The 24,242-nt window shown below is 44.8% G+C and overlaps 2 protein-coding genes across 2 annotated transcripts; one reads left to right on the top strand and one right to left on the bottom strand.

The window, feature by feature from the left end:
* Positions 1–1,975: 1,975 nt before the first annotated feature.
* Positions 1,976–11,751, bottom strand: LOC123439815 (protein MAIN-LIKE 2-like). Its single transcript, XM_045116478.1, has 3 exons — positions 11,623–11,751; positions 11,237–11,541; positions 1,976–2,297 (listed from the first exon to the last, which is right to left on the bottom strand). Exons 1-3 carry the CDS (start codon positions 11,749–11,751, stop codon positions 1,976–1,978), a joined length of 756 nt encoding a protein of 251 aa, XP_044972413.1.
* Positions 11,752–12,409: 658 nt separating this feature from the next.
* Positions 12,410–17,466, top strand: LOC123443546 (coatomer subunit beta-2). Its single transcript, XM_045119962.1, has 4 exons — positions 12,410–14,626; positions 15,645–16,154; positions 16,742–16,827; positions 16,923–17,466. The coding sequence occupies exons 1-4, from the start codon at positions 12,575–12,577 to the stop codon at positions 17,125–17,127; spliced, it is 2,853 nt and encodes a 950-aa protein (XP_044975897.1). The 5' UTR covers positions 12,410–12,574; the 3' UTR covers positions 17,128–17,466.
* Positions 17,467–24,242: the final 6,776 nt, after the last annotated feature.

The raw sequence follows: 24,242 nt of genomic DNA, 5'->3' as shown, positions 1-24,242 counted from the left end.
ATCATCATAAGCAAATGGTTCACAACTAATAGCATTAAACCCTCTTACAAAGTGCAACACCCACAATTCATAGCATTTTTGAAGCAAATGGTTCACAACACCCTCGGTAAGCAAATGGTTCACAACACAAGTGCAACACCCAGAAGTGCAAATGCTTCACAACTCCAAATGGCTCCGGTTCACATCTTGGGGCCTCGTCCCCTCTTAGAAGCTAGCTTATTTCTTCTCGCAACTATAAATTGCTCTGGTTCATCCAACTCATCGTCATCCTCATCGTCCATGCTTCTCATCCTTGACAAACGAGAGCCCCCGGCGACCGGGTTCTTTCCTTTCACATAATCATCCAGTGAGTAACGCCTAAATTCCTTCCTAGGCTTCAACATGTAAGCGGAGCGTTGGAAAGCCTTCAAAGTCATTTCGTCCGCAACCTATGATGGGAAAACAATATCGTCATACATATGAAGGTTGAAAGTGCACAATGTATGATGGCTATGGCATACCTCTGGAGTGTCAACATCATCCTCTAGAGTATTTCTTTGGGTATGAGCTGCCGAGGTAATGTCACCATCGTCCATACGAGCTCCCGAAGAAGTTGAATCGTCTAGAGTATTTCTTTGGGATGAACCAGATCTCGAAGGTGAAACATATTCAGGGTCACGGCAACCTAAAATGTTGGATAGGCGCGGCAACTTCTTGCCCTGTTCCTGTTAGATTCAAATATAAATGACATATATAAGGTACCGTATGTTGCATTCGTTGGCAAAATATTAATAATGACACAACACCTTTATGAAAAGACGAAGTGCAGATTCTTCCTTTTTTCCTCCAGGTGTCTTGTCTAGAATAGCTTCGGACTCATCAGCTTGTTTCTTGACCACTTTGTGCTATGATCACAAGACAATGACATGCAAGTGAATATGTGTACTAGCCTTCATACTTAACATAGATGAGAACACTTACCAAAAAGTTCAGGACATGGGCGAAGGAAGTTTGGTACCCTTCGCGAATTAGCTTGTTGTATTCGCCATGGGCAAGTGCATCGTACTCAGTGGGTTGTTCCAATATGTCGTCCTCGTAAGCCGACGGACAAATCTCGACACGAGTACTCTCCTGAAACCATCTTACGAAGTTGTTGAACGCAAGCAGACAATGCTCGCGGTGTTGGGTTCCTTGCGTACTCGTAGCTGCCTGCACACTTTGCTCGAACATGATGGCATAGTTCTTATGATGCTTATGTCAATCCTTGATCTTTCGCTGCCTCCTCCTATCCAACCTGCTTTTTACAAAACCCATCAGTAGCTCGCTCAACACTAAAAACAAAACCCATCAGTAGTTCTTTATTGTGCATGATTTTGTTACCTGTGAAGCTGTGTGTCGGTGTCCACCCACTCCGGCGGGTGTGGCTGAAACAACCCAAATTGATGCATCACACGATGCGGGATATGAAACTCAACCGCCCAATTGGCATATAAGGGGACAACGCATTAGCCAAAGATGTTTTTCCTGCAGGCATATTGGATTGAGCTCGAACGTGTGTGAATCACCAAAGTTTGGCCTGGCATCATATGGCTGCCATTCCGCCTACAACACAACATAAAAGGCACAATTCATTTTACTCACAACAAAAGCTGGAAGTCAACTCTAAAACCATCTTACCTGCTCGGCGGTAAGCGAATCCATCTCGTTCGTGTATTGCTTGTACAATAGATTCACTTTGCTTGGCACCTCCGATACCACGTCCCACTTGTAAGCCCAGGTAGGAAGCCGTAAAGGGTTGCCGTGGTCATCCCAGGTATTCCACTTTAAGGTTTTAGGGCGTCCAACAAGAAGGCGTTCGCAGCTCCATATCGAAAGTAGGAGCATACAACCACCAACTCCACCGTCCTTTGTGGACCTGCGACAAGCATCGTCCAACTACAAGTAACAACAAACATGCATCAGTTTAGCAGAAAAGTATAACAGAGAGTACTTACTATTAACAATTTATTACCTGCCCATACAAGTAAGCCAGTGCGGCCGAGCCCCAACTGAACTTGTTGTCGAAAACAGTCGATGCCTTCAGCCACATCCATGGAGCATTCTTGCCAGTGCCGTCAGCGAAGATAGTCCTAGAGATGACATACCACATGTACACGCGAGCATACGTCTGGATCACCTCATCATTTGCGCCCTGAGGACAATGAGCAAAGTTGGCGGTAATCCAAGTGAAAGGAGCGCCAGCCGGGACTCTATCTTTCTTCCCTCCATCTTCTACCTCCGGCTCTGGAGGCGACATACCAATAAGGGCCTCCATTTGTGTTGGAATTATGCCCTAGAGGCAATAATAAATATAGTTATTATTATAATTCCTGTATCAAGATAATCGTTTATTATCCATGCTATAATTGTATTGAATGAAGACTCATTTACATGTGTGGATACATAGACAAAACACTGTTCCTAGCAAGCCTCTAGTTGGCTAGCCAGTTGATCAAAGATAGTCAGTGTCTTCTGATTATGAACAAGGTGTTGTTACTTGATAACTGGATCACGTCATTAGGAGAATCACGTGATGGACTAGACCCAAACTAATAGACGTAGCATGTTGATCGTGTCATTTTGTTGCTACTGTTTTCTTCGTGTCAAGTATTTGTTCCTATGACCATGAGATCATATAACTCACTAACACCGGAGGAATACTTTGTGTGTATCAAACGTCGCAACGTAACTAGGTGACTATAAAGATGCTCTACAGGTATCTCCAAAGGTGTTCGTTGAGTTAGTATGGATCAAGACTGGGATTTGTCACTCCGTGTGACGGAGAGGTATCTCGGGGCCCACTCGGTAATACAACATCACACACAAGCCTTGCAAGCAATGTAACTTAGTGTAAGTTGCGGGATCTTGTATTACGGAACGAGTAAAGAGACTTGTCGGTAAACGAGATTGAAATAGGTATGCGGATACTGACGATCGAATCTCGGGCAAGTAACATACCGAAGGACAAAGGGAATGACATACGGGATTATATGAATCCTTGGCACTGAGGTTCAAACGATAAGATTTTCGTAGAATATGTAGGATCCAATATGGACATCCAGGTCCCGCTATCGGATATTGACCGAGGAGTCTCTCGGGTCATGTCTACATAGTTCTCGAACCCGCAGGGTCTGCACACTTAAGGTTCGACGTTGTTTTATGTGTATTTGAGTTATATGGTTGGTTACCGAATGTTGTTCGGAGTCCCGGATGAGATCACGGACGTCACAAGGGTTTTCGGAATGGTCCGGAAACGAAGATTGATATATAGGATGACCTCATTTGATTACCGGAAGGTTTTCGGAGTTACCGGGAATGTACCGGGAATGACGAATGGGTTCCGGGAGTTCACCGGGGGGGCAACCCACCCCGGGGAAGCCCATAGGCCTTAAGGGTGGCGCACCAGCCCTTAGTGGGCTGGTGGGACAGCCCAAAAGGACCCTATGCGCATTGGAAGAAAAATCAAAGAGAAAGGAAAAAAAAGGAGGAGGTGGGAAAGGAAAGAAGGACTCCACCCACCAAACCAAGTAGGACTCGGTTTGGGGGGGAGTCCTTCCCCCCTTTGGCTCGTCCGACCCCCTTGGGGATCCTTTAGCCCCAAGGCAAGGTCCCCCCTCTCCCACCTATATATACGGAGGTTTTAGGGCTGATTTGAGACGACTTTTCCACGGCAGCCGACCACATACCTCCACGGTTTTTCCTCTAGATCGCGTTTCTGCGGAGCTCGGGCGGAGCCCTGCTGAGACGAGATCATCACCAACCTCCGGAGCGCCGTCACGCTGCCGGAGAACTCTTCTACCTCTCCGTCTCTCTTGCTGGATCAAGAAGGCCGAGATCATCGTCGAGCTGTACGTGTGTTGAACGCGGAGGTGCCGTCCGTTCGGCAGTAGATCGTGGGACTGATCGCGGGATAGTTCGCGGGGCGGATCAAGGGACGTGAGGACGTTCCACTACATCAACCGCGTTCACTAACGCTTCTGCTGTATGGTCTACAAGGGTACATAGATCACGCATCCCCTCTCGTAGATGGACATCACCATGATAGGTCTTCGTGCGCGTAGGAAAATTTTTGTTTCCCATGCGACGTTCCCCAATAGTGGCATCATGAGCTAGGTTCATGCGTAGATGTCTTCTCGAGTAGAACACAAAAGTTTTTGTGGACGGTGATGTGCGTTTTGCTACCCTCCTTAGTCTTTTCTTGATTCCGCGGTATTGTTGGATTGAAGCGGCTTGTACCGACATTACTCGTACGCTTACGAGAGACTGGTTTCATCGCTACGAGTAACCCCGTTGCTCAAAGATGACTCGCAAGTGTCGGTTTCTCCAACTTTAGTTGAATCGGATTTGACCGAGGAGGTCCTTGGATGAGGTTAAATAGCAACTCATATATCTCTGTTGTGGTGTTTGCGTAAGTAAGATGCGATCCTACTAGATACCCATGGTCACCACGTAAAACATGCAACAACAAAATTAGAGGACGTCTAACTTGTTTTTGCAGGGTATGCTTGTGATGTGATATGGCCAACGATGTGATGTGATATATTGGATGTATGAGATGATCATGTTGTAATAGATAATATCGACTTGCACGTCGATGGTACGGCAACCGGCAGGAGCCATAGGGTTGTCTTTATACTAATGTTTGTGCTTGCAGATGCGTTTACTATTTTGCTAGGATGTAGCTTTAGTAGTAATAGCATGAGTAGCACGACAACCCCGATGGCGACACGTTGATGGAGATCATGATGATGGAGATCATGGTGTGGCGCCGGTGACAAGAAGATCGTGCCGGTGCTTTGGTGATGGAGATCAAGAAGCACGTGATGATGGCCATATCATGTCACTTATGAATTGCATGTGATGTTAATCCTTTTATGCACCTTATCTTGCTTAGAACGACGGTATCATTATGAGGTGATCTCTCACTAAAATTTCAAGACAAAATTGTGTTCTCCCCGACTGTGCACCGTTGCTACAGTTCATCGTTTCGAGACACCACGTGATGATCGGGTGTGATAGACTCAACGTTCACATACAACGGGTGCAAAACAGTTGCGCACGCGGAACATTCGGGTTAAGCTTGACGAGCCTAGCATGTGCAGACATGGCCTCGGAACACATGAGACCGAAAGGTCGATCATGAATCATATAGATGATATGATTAGCATAGGGATGCTTACCACTGAAACTATACTCAACTCACGTGATGATCGGACTTGAGCTAGTGTAAGTGGATCATGAACCACTCAAATGACTAGAGAGATGTACTTTTTGAGTGGGAGTTTAGCGAATAATTTGATTAAGTTAAACTCTAATTATCTTGAACATAGTCTAAGTCCACTTTGAATATATTTGTGTTGTAGATCATGGCTCACACGACAGTCACCCTGAATTTTAATACGTTCCTAGAGAAAGCTAAGTTGAAAGATGATGGAAGCAACTTTGTAGACTGGGCTCGTAATCTTAAGCTAATCTTACAAGCTGGGAAGAAGGATTATGTCCTTAATGCTGCGCTAGGAGATGAACCACCCGCTACGGCTGATCAGGATGTTAAGAACGCTTGGTTAGCACGTAAGGAGGACTACTCAGTAGTTTAATGTGCAGTCTTGTATGGCTTAGAACCGGGACTTCAACGTCGCTTTGAGCGTCATGGAGCATTTGAGATGTTCCAGGAGTTGAAGTTTATCTTTCAGAAGAATGCCCGAATCGAGAGGTATGAGACCTCCGATAAATTCTATGCTTGCAAGATGGAGAAGAACTCGTCTATCAGTGAACATGTGCTCAAAATGTCTGGGTACTCAAACCATCTAGCTGAGCTGGGGATTGAACTCCCGCAAGAGGCTATCACTGACAGAATCCTTCAATCACTGCCGCCAAGCTATAAAGGCTTTGTGTTGAACTACAACATGCAACGGATGAACAAGTCACCCGGCGAGTTGTTTGCGATGCTGAAAGTCGCAGAGTCTGAACTCCGTAAAGAGCATCAAGTGTTGATGGTGAATAAGACCACTAGTTTCAAGAGAAACGACAAAGGCAAGAAGGGAAATTCAAAGAAGAGCGGCAAGCCTGTTGCCAATCCGACGAAGAAACCCAAAGATGGACCTAAGCCTGAAACAGAGTGTTACTATTGCAAGGGTATGGGTCACTGGAAGCGCAATTGCCCCAAGTATCTGGCAGATAAGAAGACGGCCAAAGAAAAATCAGGTATATTTGATATACATGTTATTGATGTGTACTTACCCGACTCTCGTAGTAGTGCCTGGGTATTCGATACCTGTTCTGTTGCTCATATTTGCAACTCAAAACAGGAACTGCGGAATAGACGAAGGCTGGCGAAAGATGAAGTGACGATGCGCGTAGGAAATGGTTCCAAGGTTGATGCAATCGCCGTCGGCACAGTTTCACTTCAGTTACCATCAGGATTAGTTATGAACTTGAATCATTGTTATTTAGTGCCTGCGTTGAGCATGAACATTATATCTGGATCTTGTTTATTGCGAGACGGTTACTCTTTTAAGTCAGAGAATAATGGTTGTTCTATTTCTATGAGTAACATCTTTTATGGTCATGCACCCAATGTGAGAGGATTGTTCATATTGAATCTTGATAGCGATACACACATACATAACATTGAGACCAAAAGAGTTAGAGTTAACAATGATAGCGCCATATTTTTGTGGCACTGCCACTTAGGTCATATTGGTGTAAAGCGCATGAAGAAACTCCATGCCGATGGACTTTTGGAGTCACTTGACTTTGATTCACTTGACACGTGTGAACCATGCCTCATGGGCAAGATGACTAAAACTCTGTTCTTCGGAACAATGGAGCGTGCAAGTGACTTGTTGGAAATCATACATACCGATGTGTGTGGTCCGATGAGCGTAGAGGCACGCGGCGGATATCATTATTTTCTCACCTTCACTGACGATTTGAGTAGATATGGTTATGTCTCCTTAATGAAGCACAAGTCTGAAACATTTGAAAAGTTCAAGCAATTTCAGAGTGAAGTTGAAAATCATCGTAACAAGAAGATCAAGTTCCTACGGTCTCATCGTGGGGGTGAATATCTGAGTTTCGAGTTTGGTGCTCACTTAAGACAATGTGGAATTGTTTCACAGTTGACACCGCCTGGAACACCACAGCGTAATGGTGTGTCCGAACGTCGTAATCGTACTTTATTAGAGATGGTGCGATCTATGATGTCTCTTACCAATTTGTCGTTATTGTTTTGGGGTTATGCATTAGAAACAGCTGCATTCACTTTAAATAGGGCACCATCAAAATCCGTTGAGACGACACCATACGAACTGTGGTATGGCAAAAGGCCAAAGTTGTCGTTTCTTAAAGTTTGGGGATGTGATGCTTATGTCAAAAAGCTTCAGCCTGAAAAGCTGGAACCCAAAGCGGAAAAGTGCATCTTCATAGGTTACCCAAAAGAGACAGTTGGGTACACCTTCTATCTCAAATCCGAGGGCAAAGTGTTTGTTGCTAAAAACGGAGCTTTTCTCGAGAAGGAGTTTATCTCGAGAGAATTGAGTGGGAGGAAGATAGAACTTGACGAGGTTGTCGAACCTCTCATCCCTCTGGATGGTGGCGCAGGGCAAGGGGAAACCTCTGTCGTTGCGACGCTGGTTGAGGAGGAAGTTAATGATGATGATCATGAAACTCCGGTTCAAGTTTCTGTCGAACCACGCAGGTTGACGAGACCACGTGTTGTTCCAGAGTGGTACGGTAATCCCGTCTTATCAATCATGTTGTTGGACAACAATGAACCTGCAAATTATGAAGAAGCAATGGTGGGCCCAGATTCCAACAAATGGCTAGAAGCCATGAACTCTGAGATAGGATCCATGTATGAGAACAAAGTGTGGACTTTGGAGGTACTGCCTGAGGGCCGCAAGGCTATTCAGAACAAATGGATCTTTAAGAGGAAGACGGACGCTGACGGCAATGTGACCGTTTATAAAGCTCGACTTGTGGCAAAGGGTTTTTCACAAGTTCAAGGAGTTGACTACGATGAGACATTCTCACCCGTAGCGATGCTTAAGTCCGTCAGAATCATGTTAGCAATAGCTGCATTTTTCGATTATGAAATCTGGCAGATGGATGTCAAAACGGCGTTCCTTAACGGTTTCCTTAAGGAAGAATTGTATATGATGCAACCCGAAGGTTTTGTCGATCCTAAGAATGCTAACAAGGTGTGCAAACTCCAGCGATCCATTTATGGACTGGTGCAAGCATCTCGGAGTTGGAACAAACGCTTTGATGAGGTGATCAAAGCATTTGGGTTTATACAAGTGGTTGGAGAATCTTGTATTTACAAGAAAGTGAGTGGGAGCTCTGTGGCGTTTCTAATATTATATGTGGATGACATATTGCTGATTGGAAACAATGTAGAGTTTTTGGAGAGCATAAAGGATTACTTGAATAAAAGTTTCTCTATGAAGGACCTAGGAGAAGCTGCTTACATTCTAGGCATTAAGATCTATAGGGATAGATCAAAACGCCTGATAGGACTTTCACAAAGCACATACCTTGATAAAGTTTTGAAGAGGTTCAAAATGGAACAGTCCAAGAAGGGGTTTTTGCCAGTTTTACAAGGTACGAGATTGAGTAAGACTCAGTGCCCAGCAACTGATGAAGATAGAGAGCATATGCGCTCCGTCCCCTATGCTTCAGCCATAGGTTCTATCATGTATGCAATGCTGTGCACTAGACCGGACGTTAGCCTGGCCATAAGTATGGCAGGTAGGTTCCAGAGTAATCCAGGAGTGGATCACTGGACAGCGGTCAAGAATATCCTGAAGTACCTGAAAAGGACTAAGGAGATGTTTCTCGTGTATGGAGGTGACGAAGAGCTTGCCGTAAAAGGTTACGTCGATGCAAGCTTTGACACAGATCCGGACGACTCTAAGTCGCAAACCGGATACGTATTTATTCTTAATGGGGGTGCGGTAAGCTGGTGCAGTTCCAAGCAAAGCGTCGTAGCAGATTCTACATGTGAAGCGGAGTACATGGCTGCCTCGGAGGCGGCTAAGGAGGGTGTCTGGATGAAGCAGTTCATGACGGATCTTGGAGTGGTGCCAAGCGCACTGAATCCAATAACCTTGTTCTGTGACAACACGGGTGCCATTGCCTTAGCAAAGGAACCACGGTTTCACAAGAAGTCCAGACACATCAAACGACGCTTCAACCTCATCCGCGACTACGTCGAAGGAGAGGACGTAAATATATTCAAAGTGCACACGGATCTGAATGTAGCAGACCCGCTGACTAAACCTCTTCCACGGCCAAAGCATGATCAACACCAGAACTGTATGGGTGTTAGATTTATTACAATGTAATTCGCATGATGATGTGAGGGCTAGATTATTGACTCTAGTGCAAGTGGGAGACTGTTGGAATTATGCCCTAGAGGCAATAATAAATATAGTTATTATTATAATTCCTGTATCAAGATAATCGTTTATTATCCATGCTATAATTGTATTGAATGAAGACTCATTTACATGTGTGGATACATAGACAAAACACTGTCCCTAGCAAGCCTCTAGTTGGCTAGCCAGTTGATCAAAGATAGTCAGTGTCTTCTGATTATGAACAAGGTGTTGTTACTTGATAACTGGATCACGTCATTAGGAGAATCACGTGATGGACCAGACCCAAACTAATAGACGTAGCATGTTGATCGTGTCATTTTGTTGCTACTGTTTTCTGCGTGTCAAGTATTTGTTCCTATGACCATGAGATCATATAACTCACTAACACCGGAGGAATACTTTGTGTGTATCAAACGTCGCAACGTAACTGGGTGACTATAAAGATGCTCTACAGGTATCTCCGAAGGTGTTCGTTGAGTTAGTATGGATCAAGACTAGGATTTGTCACTCTGTGTGACGGAGAGGTATCTCGGGGCCCACTCGATAATACAACATCACACACAAGCCTTGCAAGCAATGTAACTTAGTGTAAGTTGCGGGATCTTGTATTACGGAACGAGTAAAGAGACTTGCCGGTAAACGAGATTGAAATAGGTATGCGGATACTCACGATCGAATCTCGGGCAAGTAACATACCGAAGGACAAAGCGAATGACATACGGGATTATATGAATCCTTGGCACTGAGGTTCAAACGATAAGATTTTCGTAGAATATGTAGGATCCAATATGGACATCCAGGTCCCGCTATTGGATATTGACCGAGGAGTCTCTCGGGTCATGTCTACATAGTTCTCGAACCCGCAGGGTCTGCACACTTAAGGTTCAACGTTGTTTTATGCTTATTTGAGTTATACGGTTGGTTACCGAATGTTGTTTGGAGTCCCGGATGAGATCACGGACGTCACGAGGGTTTCCGGAATGGTCCGGAAACGAAGATTGATATATATGATGACCTCATTTGATTACCGGAAGGTTTTCGGAGTTACCGGGAATGTATCGGGAATGACGAATGGGTTCCGGGAGTTCACCGGGGGGGGGCAACCCACCCCGGGGAAGCCCATAGGCCTTAAGGGTGGCTCACCAGCCCTTAGTGGGCCGGTGGGATTGCCCAAAAGGACCCTATGCGCATTGAAAGAAAAATCAAAGAGAAAAGAAAAAAAAGGAGGAGGTGGGAAAGGAAAGAAGGACTCCACCCACGAAACCAAGTAGGACTCGGTTTGGGGACTCCCCCTTTGGCTAGGCCGACCCCCTTGGGGCTCCTTGAGCCCCAAGGCAAGGTCCCCCCTCTCCCACCTATATATACGGAGGTTTTAGGGCTGATTTGAGACGACTTTTCTACGGCAGCCCGACCACATACCTCCACGGTTTTTCCTCTAGATCGCGTTTCTGCGGAGCTCGGGCGGAGCCGTGCTGAGACGAGATCATCACCAACCTCCGGAGCGCCGTCACGCTGCCGGAGAACTCTTCTACCTCTCCGTCTCTCTTGCTGGATCAAGAAGGCCGAGATCATCGTCGAGCTGTACGTGTGCTAAATGCGGAGGTGCCGTCCGTTCGGCACTAGATCGTGGGACTGATCGCGGGATAGTTCGCGGGGCAGATCGAGGGACGTGATGACGTTCCACTACATCAACCGCGTTCACTAACGCTTCTGCTGTACGGTCTACAAGGGTACGTAGATCACTCATCCCCTCTCGTAGATGGACATCACCATGATAGGTCTTCGTGCGCGTAGGAAATTTTTTGTTTCCCATGCGACGTTCCCCAATAATTTGTTGCCGCCATTCCTCGGAATCGATGCTCATACAAAGAAGCTTCCCCTCGATCGGAAGTGCGGTGATCATGAAAACATCTTGAAGAGTCACTGTCATCTCTCCGGTCCGGAGGTGAAAACTATGTGTCTTCGGCCTCCACCAATCAATAAGTGCAGTGACTGCCGCATCGTTCAGATTGGGCGTTGACCGACTCACAAGCTGAATGAATGGAAGGAGTCCTGTCATCTCGATGTATGGTGTGTACCGCTCATTGTACTGCATTACAGGCGATTCCCCGTGAGACCGGATCTTCAAGGGCATAAGCTCCTGCAAACAGATAGGAGTGAGTGATATCATTACATTTTCATCTTACTAAATACATGATTTTTTATCATATGATCTACTTACCATTTTCTTCTCCGACATCAAATAGGCCCGGTGTTCAACGTCGTAAACATCATTCAAAAGCCACACCATCCTACAAATCACAAAAAAATGCTCATATTTAAAAAAATACTCATCTACTAATCCACTCATCTACATATTACTCATATCCTAACTACTCATATGAATCTACTCATATCCTAACTACTCATACTAACTACTCATATGAATCTACTCATATCCTAACTACTCATATGAATCTACTCATCTACTCATATCAATCTACTCATCTACTCATCTTCAAACAAAAACCAATTCCATTTGGATAGAGAGATGGGAAACGGAAGAGATTACCTCATAGCCAAGCTTGGGGGATCAATCCACGGAAAAAATCACCAGATCTGAAGGGGGTGGGGGAGGGGATTCGGACTTGGAGTAGAGCCAGCCGCCGCCGGTTTGAATGAGGGAGGGGAATGAGGAGGGGTGGGGAAGGGGGCTGACCCGTGACTGTATAAGTCAATGTGTGGCGCCTAAGCTTCGGCGCCACACATTACAATGTGCGACGCCTGAGGCTTAGGCTTCACACTGCCTGGGAGATGTGCCCTCTCTGCTAGGTGGTCGGGACGTGTGGCACCGACGGCTTAGACGTCACACAGTGTAGTATGACGCGTAGGTGTCAGACGTCACACAAAAGGGTAAGGCGAGTGAAATCTTTCGCGTGAGGGTTCACTTCGTGAGTTCTTTCGTCCGAGGGTCATTTTCGTCAATTTTGCCGTAATTTTCTGCTTAGCCCGCTCGAGATTTGGACCCGGTCTCATACAACTATTTTTCAGTTGGCATCTCGCCTCTTCGCTCCTGTCAACCACTCCCCCCCTCTTCCGGCTCCCAGATCTCGATCCACCTCCGCCGCAGATCCAACCACCGATACCCCACACGCCGTCGCCCTCCGGCGCGGGTGCACGGCAGATCCGGCGCCATGGACAAGCCGTGCACGCTGCTAGTCCACTTCGACAAGGGCTCCGCCGCCATGGCGAATGAGATCAAGGCGGATCTGGAGGGCAGCGACGTCGCCGCCAAGGTCGAGGCCATGAAGCGCGCCGTCATGCTCCTCCTCAATGGCGAGACCCTGCCGACGCTCTTCATCACCGTCGTCCGCTACGTCCTCCCCTCCGAGGACCACACCATCCAGAAGTTGTTGCTCCTCTACCTCGAGATCATTGACAAGCGCGATGCCGCTGGCCGCGTCCTCCCGGAGATGATCCTCATCTGCCAGAATCTCCGCAACAACCTGCAGCACCCCAATGAGTACATCCGCGGCGTCACGCTGCGGTTCCTCTGCCGCCTCTCCGAGCCGGAGGTGCTTGAGCCGCTCGTTCCTTCCATTCTCGAGAATCTCGAGCACCGCCACCACTTCATCCGCCGCCACGCGCTCTCCGCCATCTCGGCGATCTACCGCCTCCCACACGGCGACCAGCTCATCCCTGACGCTCCCGAGCTCGTTGAGCGCGCGCTTGCTTCTGAGCAGGACGCCTCCGCGCGGCGGAACGCTTTCCTCATGCTCTGCCTATGTGGGCAGGAACGTGCTGTTGCGTACCTATTCTCCAACTCCGAACGTGTTACCGAGTGGCCCGATCTCCTGCAGATGGCGGCGGTAGACCTCATCCGCAAGGTCTGCCGCTCTCCAAACCGTGCCGACAAGGGCAGGTATATCAAGATCATAATATCCCTTCTTTCTTCTCCCAGCACAGCTGTTGTTTATGAGTGTGCTGGGGCGCTGGTGTCCCTCTCCTCGGCGCCCACTGCTGTGCGTGCTGCCGCCAACAATTACTGCCAGCTCCTCACATCGCAGAGTGACAACAATGTGAGGCTCATTCTCCTGGACCGTCTGAATGAGCTGCGCACGGCACACCGGGATGTGATGGTGGATGTTGTGATGGATGTGCTGCGAGCACTTTCCAGCCCGAACCTAGATGTCAAGAGGAAAGTGCTGGATTTAGTGCTTGATCTGCTCACTCCTCGTAATGTGGAGGAGGTGGTGCTTTACCTCAAGAAGGAAGTGGTCAAGACACAATCAGGGGAACTTGAGAAGGGTGGCGAGTACCGCCAGATGCTGGTGCAAGCGATCCATGCATGTGCTGTAGAGTACCCAGAGGTAGCCGGGTCGGTGGTGCACCTCCTCATGGACTTCCTTGGTGACACTAATGTCGCGGCAGCAGTTGATGTTGTGCTATTTGTGCGTGAAATCATTGAGACTAATCCCAAGCTGCGTGTTTCCATGATCCAGAGACTCAGTGATACCTTTTATCAGATCCGGGCATCCCGTGTCTGTTCAATCGCTCTCTGGATCCTCGGGGAGTACTCCCTGTCGTTATCGGAAGTCGAGAGTGCCATTACTACCATCAAGCATTGCCTTGGGGATCTACCATTGTTCACTCTCTCAGAGGAAGGCGAGACAGCTGATTCCTCCAAGCCAACTCAGCCCATGGTGAACTCTGTCACTGTGTCTTCCAGGCGGCCTGTTGTTCTTGCAGATGGCACTTATGCCACACAGAGTGCTGCTACTGAGGCCATTTCGACTCCACCAGTTACTGCTGGATCATCGGCATCGACCCTGAATCTCAGATCACTCATTCTGTCAGGTGATTTCTTCTTGGCTGCGGTTGTTGCCTGTACGCTTACCAAATTGGTATTGAGGCTAGAGGAGGTGCAGTCATCAAAGATTGAAGCAAACAAGGCTTGTACTGGGGCCTTGCTGGTCATGACGTCCATTCTGCAGCTGGGGCTATCCTCGTACCTTCCCCAACCGATTGATAATGATTCATATGACAGGATCGTGCTTTGTGTGCGGTTGCTTTGCAATACCGGTGATGATGTCAGAAAGATCTGGCTGCAGTCATGTAGGCAGAGTTTTGCAAAGATGCTTGCTGAGAAGCAATTCAGGGAGACAGAAGAGATGAAAGCCAAATCACAGATCTCTCATGCCCAGCCAGATGATCTTATTGATTTCTACCACCTGAAGAGCAGAAGGGTAAGAAAAACTTGCTTCCTAGTTGTTGCTTTTGCACTATGCAAATTGCAACATTATCTTTGTCAAATGCATGTTGGCAAGCTAGCCCACAAGTGTTCAATCATTCTGTTCTGAAATGAACAATAAATTCATTAACTGGTGCTTACTTTACAAATCTATTGCCATATATTCTCAAGTTACTGCATATTACATGCAATAGGATTTTGAACTGCTTATGGAACTAATTTTCTTTAAATACCATATGTTTGTTATTCAGTTGTCAATCAACTCACACTGACGGTGTGTGATCCTTTATATTATCTTGCAACAAACTGTTACATTCTGTGGCTTCTCTCATGACCTTCATTAATATCTGAAGTTCTAAATAATAGCTGTCATGATTTTCCCTGTCCTTCAGTCTTACTACAAATTGGGGTTTTCCCAGTTTTGTGGAACCAGTTCTTAGTTTTTTTTTTATATTTCCACTTGAATCTCATTGTGTATTTATTTTTTGTAGCAATCTTGATAATGTTTTCTTATTCTCCTTTTTGTACAAGTATACACCACAATATTGTTAACGGTACTTGCCTAGTCTATATTTGAGTTTTGTGCCGTTGTGCAGTTGTTTGCAGCCTTGGTTATAACATGAAAGGTCTTGGCATGTTTGTTGGATTTGATTTCTGGTAGATGTGTAAAATTAGTTAGATCCTTCAGAAGTTTGTATCCTTGGCTAGAAAGTTATTTTTTATTTGGGCAGAGGAAATGCTGGTTTTTATTTCAACAGCACTATGAGCATGTGTAATAGTGATACGTGAACCAAATTGTTGCTTCAAGAATACGTATGATTTAGTAACCGCAAAAAAAATACTTCCTCCGTCCCAAAATAAGTGACTCAAAAATGACTCAACTTTGCACTGAAGTTAGTATAAATTGAGTCATTTTTGAGTCACTTATTTTGGGACGGAGGGAGTATGATTTAGTAAAATGCTCTTCTATATCTGTTCCCTCTGTTTTTAAATTGTGGATTTTTGTTTCCTAGGGCATGAGCCAGCTTGAGTTGGAAGATGAGGTCCAAGATGATTTGAAGGCTGCAACTGGTGGATTCAGTAAGGAAACAGATGATGCAAACAGACTTAACCGCATTCTTCAGTTGACTGGGTTCAGTGATCCTGTATATGCTGAAGCGTTTGTGACAGTTCATCATTATGATATTGTACTTGATGTTACTGTCATAAACCGTACAAAGGAGACCCTTCAGAACCTGTGTTTGGAATTAGCTACAATGGGAGACCTCAAGCTTGTTGACCGCCCTCAGAACTATACGTTGGCTCCTGAGTCAAGCAAGCAAATTCGTGCTAATATCAAGGTTTCTTCTACAGAGACTGGAGTCATATTTGGGAACATAGTCTACGAGACTTCCAATGTGATGGAAAGATCAGTGGTTGTCCTAAATGATATTCACATTGACATCATGGATTATATCTCACCTGCTACATGCGCAGATGTTACTTTCCGGAACATGTGGGCAGAATTTGAGTGGGAAAACAAGGTAATAAGCTTCTTTCTGTAATTCAGTCATTGCAAAACCTCTTAACAAGATATTCTCCTTACCAATTGTAAAATCTCTAGCTGAAGCTGTTAAATCTTTTAAACGTATGCTCATTCAGATTTCTTACTTATCAGTTTGGTTGACTTCATGATGTTTATCTAGTTTTGCTTTGAAAACTATTTGGAGTGTACTGTTGTCTTTGCATCTGGTTGACATGGAATTCTATATACCTAAATAGTTGATCCACACTAACTCTAGTTTTCTCACCATGCAACTATGCGAACTCACCATGCCACCATACATGGTAAAAGACCCACATTTAACATACACCATGCATGCCACTCATGTTAAATAAGTATTCGACAGCTAACTTGTATGTATTTTAGATTCAGTTTTCATATTGTTAATCTAAATGTTAATGTTTCATTCAAACAAATCTTATTGAAACAATTGCAACCAATTCTCACTGCAATGCATGTGGTATCGTCTCTAGTTTATTCAGTTGTCTTGTCACTCCTTTTATTGTGTTGATGAATTTGTTGTTGCTCCTTATTTCATTTTGTAATAACTATTTCCTTTTTGTCCAGGTTGCAGTTAATACAGTAATTCAAGATGAGAAGGAATTCTTGAATCATGTTATCAAGTCAACAAACATGAAGTGTCTAACACCACCGTAAGTTATGGTACTTCCTTCCTATTCCATTCATTCTCTTGCTTATCTGATTACTGATGGAGTTACCTACTTCTGAAATGATAACCTGATATCAGGTCCGCGCTTGATGGCGAATGTGGTTTCCTTGCCGCAAATCTTTATGCAAAGAGCGTGTTTGGAGAAGATGCTTTGGTGAACATTAGCATTGAGAAGCAAGTTGATGGCAAGCTCAGCGGTTACATCAGAATAAGGAGCAAGACCCAAGGAATTGCACTCAGCTTGGGAGACAAGATTACCCTCAAGCAGAAGGGAGGCAGTTAAGCTGTGACGCAATCTGTTGCAATTGTGTCATGTAGGAGGTCCACTTTGCCAGTTTCATACTACCGGTACAGTGGGCTAGTAAAGATGTTTTTATAATGTACAAAAGATTAAAGAGAGGGATGAGAAGAGGAAGATCGCAAGGAAGTCAGTCTTGAGACTGAAGATGGATCTTCAACTAGTGTCCTCGGGAGATGCAATGATCTCTCCCAACTCCCTTCCATGATGAGGCCTTTTTTGACAAAAAACGGTGGTGTAAGAATAGATGTGAAGTTTGTGTTGGCGTTGGATTGAGATACTGTATTTCGGGTCCCTTTTAATGTCTCATGCTTTTGTCTTTCAGCCTTGCATGTTCTAGCGTTGGCGTGTTACCGGTCTCGCTCGTTACTTGTCTTTCAGCTTTACATGTTGTATCCTCCTTTCGCTCTGTGGTGGCCAGGCCAAACAATTTCTATTCCGGATTGATGTATTTTTATATCCGTGTAGGATTCCAAATGCCATGACACACTACTTTTGTGTTTTATTAAAGCTGCAAATAAAAGGCCCTCAATGGTCTGGTCGACGAGGAGATAAATTCACTCGTGGTCACTGGATTCATCTCCAAAGTTCACCTTGGTCACGACTCCGAAATACCCAGATGACGGTCACAGGTCCGACGTGGTAACTGTTGAGTTTAATTACCCACGTGTTAGAGCAATCTTAACGGGGCGATCCATTTCGTCCGATTGGGTCGGTACGGATACAAAAATCGGTTCAATGTGCCGATCCGCGTTCGTTTGGTGTCCGTCTGCCGACCCATTTCCGGCTTTTTTTGATACGGATTTGCATGGACACGAACACGAGACGGACGTGCGTGCGCCTTCTCCTCCCCTCGGGCCCGTTGGTCGGTTGCAGCCTCCATCATTTTCTTCCATTTCCTCCCAAAACCCTCTCGCCCCACCCTCGTCATGGACGACTACCTTGACGCCGCCGCTGGCCTCGTCCGGCATGACGACCGCCCTCTCCGGCAAAGGCAAGCGCAAGACCACCATCGCGCCCAAGCCGAAGAAGACGCTGACGCCCGAACAACGCGCAAGGGAGTCGGCCAAGAGGAAGGGCTGCAGGCACGCGACAGACACGAGGGATGAAGCCATCGCGCCGGTCGTCGTCGTCACCGCCGCGTAGCAGGAGGTCACCAATGCCTGCGTCGTGGTGACATCGAGGGAGGCGGAGAAGCAAGTCAAGATGATTGAGATTGAGGCGGAGAAACAAGCCAAGATGCTAGAGATCGAGGCCGCCAACGCCAAGACCAAGGCGAAAGAAGTAGCTCTCGCGAGCATGATGACCGGGATGGAGATCATGAAGATGGATCACAACACCGTGTCGTCAAGGAAGAGGTCGTGGTTCGAGAAGATGCAGGCCAACATGCTCAAGTTCAACGAGGAGTGATCTATGGCCGCGGGCCTTTTTTGTATGCCGGTAGGTGTGCTGGCATGACCACGGGGCCGCGATGGCGTGGTCGAACTCAAGTCCCACCGCTTTTTTGTGTGCTGCCATGTGTGCCGGCCGCTGGCGAGTGCGTCAGCATGAACTGTATGGTGATTGTATGCCGGCGCTGGCATCGTTGCCGGCATGAGACATGACCATTGGCATGATCTATGGACCTAAATCTTTTTCAAAAATTATGTGTGAACATGAAATGAGTCGGCGCACTGCCGACTCAAATCTAAAACAGGGCGGACGCCGGGACGGACGACCGACCCAAATAGATAAAAAAAGGACAATAGCGTTGTCCGTTTGAGTCGACCCGTTGGAGTTGCTCTTAATTATGAAGAATCTCCACTATCTCTAAGGACAAGTATAGTAGAGCTGAGTGAGCTGGCTATAAGGAACAAACTAATATATTTTTGTTTAGTTAAAGGAAAGAGAAGAGGAGAGAGAAGGTAAGCGTGCTCTTAGTTAAGAGCCAGCTCTAGCACGTACTCCTAAACGTTTGTGAATATGAAAGATGGATTATATAATAAAAAAGTAATACATTTTTACAATGTACTATTTATATGTTAGCTATAAGATGAGCTATAGATGACTTGACAATGGTTTATAGCAGTAACTGGCTATACTATTGTACTTGCTCTAACCACCATGTATGAGGGTAAGGGACATGACTGTTCACTCGTGTCTCTATGTGGAAGACGAAGTTTCTCTAGGCGCAGACCTAAACAATAGTGAGACATTGTAGGCGCAGACGTGAATAATAGTGAGACATGGTAGCAACTATTGAAAAGTGCAAGATGCATGATCAACTTTTGTTTTTCCAATTCATTGTACATTTGTTGCTCTTTGTCACCTCCTTGAAAGCACTGCATACACCTGCAGTACACTAAACTTTCTCAGGTTTGGTTCTCATATTTTTACACTGTGCTTAAGGCGAACAATGGATGGCTAAGCACCTATTTATTTCTAGTTTTGATCTATTGATACACACCGAAACGAACAACCATATAGCTGGACGTGCTCCTATTTTACATCGATGTAAAGAAGCGATGCAATCTAAGTTGCATGCAAGTTTGGAAAATGTATTATTTGTACATGCTCCTATTTTATGTTGGCCCCACATCTCTTAACTCATCTCTCAAATTTCTTACATCGGTTGGCGAATGTGGGCAGACTCTGAGCGGTATGCTAGTTTTCATATGTGGTTGGTTGGAAACCTTATGGTGGTGGACACTGACCCGCTCCCAGCCTTTCAATATTCATGGAAGTTGCAAATTGTAGTTAGATTTATTTCAGTTGTCAGAGGTGGACACTGACCCTCATCCAGCCCGTCAATCTTCGCTAATATTTTTGTTTAACCTTCTCTCAATACAAGAGTAATCTTTTATAACAGGGAAATGTGATTTTTCTTTCAGGTTATTTCTTGTTTATTCTCTAGCATAAACCATATGGGGATGTGCTATTTTTGGTGAGTAATCATGCGATTCTAGCTAGGATCCATCAATTTAGTTTATTTCGTAGCCATGGATACTGTAAAAAAGATCCAGACCATTATTTTTGTTTGTAATTCCTATATATACTGTAAGACTTTGACTTTGTTCACATTTGACCTATTTTCCTATCTTGCAGAGCCATCCATTCAAATATGGTTAATATATTCTATCCCGTGTTTACTGTATCACTAGAATAGAGACATGCATTTATTTTAGTCGATCAATTTTTCTGCTGTAGCAAGACTTTTCTGTCATCCTGGTTGTGCTCCAATTTGTTGACGTATAATGTGTTGCCTAGTCTCTTTCATCAGATCGGTCTTTTGGTTGCATTGGCTAGAGCATGCACTTCTACATGGTATCAGAGCCAAGAGGTCTCGAGTTCAAGACCCGGCTGGCGCAATTAAATTGCAGCCCACTATCGGTCCACGTTTAGGCCTGAGGGAGCCACACGTGAGGGGGAGTGTTGACGTATAGTGTGCTGCCTAGTCTCTTTCATCAGATCGGTCTTTTGGTTGCATTGGCTAGAGCATGCACTTCTACACAATTTACTCATTTTGTGAATTATTGTTAAGTGCTCCTCAGCATGTTTACATATGTGGCAGCCTGCTTTTAAAGGTATTTATGTTTTGATGCTACATAATATATATTCATGAGATGGTGCGTGGACAACTTTTAATCTTTATCTATCTTATGTCATACTTACCTAATTTTATCTCGCACATTTTGGTACAAGACATGTTTAAGGTTGCATTGAAATCATAGTTACACAGCTTGGCCTCTCTGTCTCTTTTCTCTATTTACTATTGATTCATACCTGTCGCTAGTGTGTTCATGTGATTCTCTTGAATCTGCTACATCAAAACTTCGCTTGTGTTTTTTCCAGCTTATGGTAGTAAAATCTCAGTCTACCTTCAAGTCTGATATGTTCTTGTTTGTTGATGGTCTCTACCTGTTTGTTGGTATGCTTCTCAGAACTAAACATATTATGTCTTTTCAGGTCTTTATTCAAGTGGATGATGGAAAATGTATGAGGGATAGAGAGGAATGAGTTTTCTGGAACACGTCTTCATATCTTAGTGTATGGTGGGTACAAGTAATGTTTGATTCAAAATTTAGATCTTTTTTTACCAATATAATCAGTAGCCAAATTTAGGATTGCTGAGAAGAGAGGTGAACCTAAAGGCTTCAGTACTATTCTTAGGATACTATGTTGCTTCCAGGCCATGGATAAGAATAGTTCAGTCGCTTGAGAGATTGATGAACATATGAAATTGATGTAAATCTCTGGGCACCCTCAAGCTGCTTGAAGACCAAGCTCAAATATGTATGAGGGCAGTGCAGTTGGGCATGTGAGTCTATTGCACCTGATGTAATCAGTGTGGTAGATCTGTTTTAAAATAGTGCTTTCCGAATTTTCCATGCTGCTGGTTACCGAGTGGCATTCAATTATCTCCAAATGATTTTTGTCTATATTCGTATGGGTAGTTTTAATGACGTGAGATATATCTTTAAGGTAATGTAACACCCAAGACGCGACTTTATCCTTATTTGGCGCGAGGATCTCGACAGGGATAGAAGCGCATCTCATCATTTTGAAAGAATGGATATCGTTACAAGTACATGTACAGAATAGATGAGTATATGTTATTGGCTTACACTCGCCACAAGCTATATCAAGTTCACATCAATACATTTCCTCTTCAAGATCGCCAAATCAATTTTATTTGTTGGATCAACCTTTCTTTCTTCATTATTCCGGAGTGTCTCAGTAATTTTGGTGGTGTCCCTTCTCATCATTCTCAGCTTGGAAGATCGAAGGAGAGTTTCTCTTAAATCCTTGTCCATTCTTTTGAAAATTGTCATCTCAGCTTCATGTTATTCTCTCATTTTTTTTTTCGATCATCAGTAATTCTTTTCATATCTATCCGGTGCATTTCAGTGTTGTGTTCATTTCTTGATCCTCCGAAGGCCATAAATTCAGAAGATTTCTTCGTTCTCAACTTTCAGCTTTCACTCTCAATTTCTTCTCAATTTCTTCTCAATGGTTGTCTCATTCGTTCCAATTCCTTACCGGTGGATCTTCCAAGGATTATTCAAGTTTGTGCCCTATCTCTCTCTTCATTCTTTTTTTTCAAAAAGATAAGTGATATGCTTAATCCGTTGCTTGTCATTAATTTAACTTGATGAAAGATAAGCATAACATAATTCTTATTCTTGTTCATCAAGGTGATTTCAGTTCTTCTTCTAGAGTGGCTCATGATATCAATTTCTGATTCTATGTTGTTCATCTTCTTCTTACGGAGTTCCAAGTTTTTCTTAAGTATCTCTTCGTGATGCTTCATCAAAATCCTTGCAAGGCCTTTAATTTTATTCTTCCATCCTTCATTTCGTTTCATCATCCTTTCATTCCAGTGTTCTATAAGTCGTTTTCATGGTGGTTCGTCAAGGGTTCAATTCTTTCTCAGGTGTTATTCAAGATTCTTGTTGGAGAACCTCAAGTATTCTTTCTCTTGCATTTCAAAGTGCAATTCTTCCTCCTTTTCCTTTGAGGTGGTGTTATATCGTTCTTGTTAGTGGAGGAGTCTCGAAGAGAATTTATTTAAAGAATGAGATATTTAAACCCACCAATTCTACGATCATGAGATATTTTTCAATCCACCTTTTCTTCCATTGAGCTATCTTGGATTGGATTTCACCTAAAGATTTTTCTAAGGATTGTGGCTATCATGGTGATTATTGTTGATCCAAGTTTTTAATGTATCCTCTTGGTGAAAGAAGTGGTGCATATCTTGTTGCTCCCAATCAATCTTTGTTTTCGTTAGTGGCTGGTTGTCACCTCATAATTTTGAATGGTTTCCGTAAGCCCACTACAAGCTTCTTCTTTCGGTGTTGTTTTTCCAACAACTCCATTCAACCCTCCTTTGTAGTGTGCTTCTCAATAAAATTTTGGTGGAAGATGCCATTTTGTTCTCTGTTCTCTTCTTTTCTATGATCTAGTTTCTATTCTCTGGTTCCGGAGTTGTTGTGGTTTTGCTCCTTAATCAATCATGTCGTCTTGCCAAGTTCGTATTCTTTCCTTGCTTATCAATTTGGTTGGTTTGTTGTGTTTTCTTTTCAATTTCTTTCCATCTTATCAAATTTTGTCCTCAATTTCCTACCGTAGTGCTGCCGAAAATCCTATTGAATTCTGTCTTGTTTCTCATGTCATTCTTCATCTCTTCCAACCTTCAAGATTCATTGGTTTCACTCATTTGCTAAAGAAGCGACTAAGTTTTACCTCTTTCTCTTTCTATTCCTCTTCCACTCTTCATTCTTAGATCTCGGGGCGAGATCTCTTGTTAGTGTAGAAGAGTTGTGACAGCCCGAGACCGACGCTCCAGAAGATTCCCCTTTTATTTCGTTCTCGTCGTGTGATTTGTTGGTTGCCACAGTCATCATCTCATCATGCGCATCATCTGCACTGCATCGGCACTCCGTTGCCGTCAGTTTTCAAAACTTGCATCCATTATTAGTTGTTGGTTCTCGCCGTGTTCGTCATTGACAGTTTCGAGACCAACCACACACGGCCGCACCCACGGCATCGATAAAATCTTGTTTTTAAAAGTGTGTATAAAATATTCTCGGATTGGGTCGAAACTTGGCATGCTATCTTATTATAGTGTAGGTAGGTGGCCTGCCAAATTTCGTCGCAATCGGAATCCGTTTGATACACGTGTTGACCGTAGCGGCACCGTCATCGGTTTATCATTGGATGTTTTTTGGTGATTAAAAATCTCATTCCGGGCCGCTAAGCCCCTCTCTTATCTCATCCATCATGGTTACACAGCCCACCTAGCCCATTAACACCATCCCCATGCCCGGAGCCGCCCGATCGAGATCGTACGGCTCAAAAACCAGGCTAATTCCCCTAACCATAACCCTCCTTTCCCTATTTAACAACCTCCCCATGCCAAATTTGGGCAAACCCTAGCCTACATAGCCCCTCTCTCCCACCTCCTCTCTCCTCAGCCACCGGGCCCGCCCGAGCCCGGGTTAGGCCCACAAAGCCAACCTCGCCAGCTCCTCCCGTCTCCTCCCGCGTAGCCGCAACCACCGGAAGGCAGCACCCCGCGCCACCGGATCTCCGCCGCCCCGCCAGCGAGCTCGACGGGG

This window comes from Hordeum vulgare, chromosome 3H (genome assembly GCF_904849725.1).
Source record: "Hordeum vulgare subsp. vulgare chromosome 3H, MorexV3_pseudomolecules_assembly, whole genome shotgun sequence".
NCBI lineage: Eukaryota > Viridiplantae > Streptophyta > Magnoliopsida > Poales > Poaceae > Hordeum > Hordeum vulgare.
This window is presented reverse-complemented; position numbering and strand designations above follow the sequence as displayed.

What these genes read in the sequence shown, in the direction of transcription:
- LOC123443546 (XM_045119962.1), top strand. Translation starts at nt 12,575, where the DNA reads ATGGACAAGCCGTGCACGCTGCTAGTCCACTTCGACAAGGGCTCCGCC. An exon ending in AATTTGAGTGGGAAAACAAG is followed by an intron (nt 16,155 to 16,741) that starts GTAATAAGCTTC and finishes CTTTTTGTCCAG; the next exon opens with GTTGCAGTTAATACAGTAAT. An exon ending in ATGAAGTGTCTAACACCACC is followed by an intron (nt 16,828 to 16,922) that starts GTAAGTTATGGT and finishes ACCTGATATCAG; the next exon opens with GTCCGCGCTTGATGGCGAAT.
- LOC123439815 (XM_045116478.1), bottom strand. Translation starts at nt 11,751, where the DNA reads ATGAGTGGATTAGTAGATGAGTATTTTTTTAAATATGAGCATTTTTTT. An exon ending in TGATGTCGGAGAAGAAAATG is followed by an intron (nt 11,542 to 11,622) that starts GTAAGTAGATCA and finishes ATCTGTTTGCAG; the next exon opens with GAGCTTATGCCCTTGAAGAT. An exon ending in GATTCCGAGGAATGGCGGCA is followed by an intron (nt 2,298 to 11,236) that starts ACAAATTATTGG and finishes CATAATTCCAAC; the next exon opens with ACAAATGGAGGCCCTTATTG.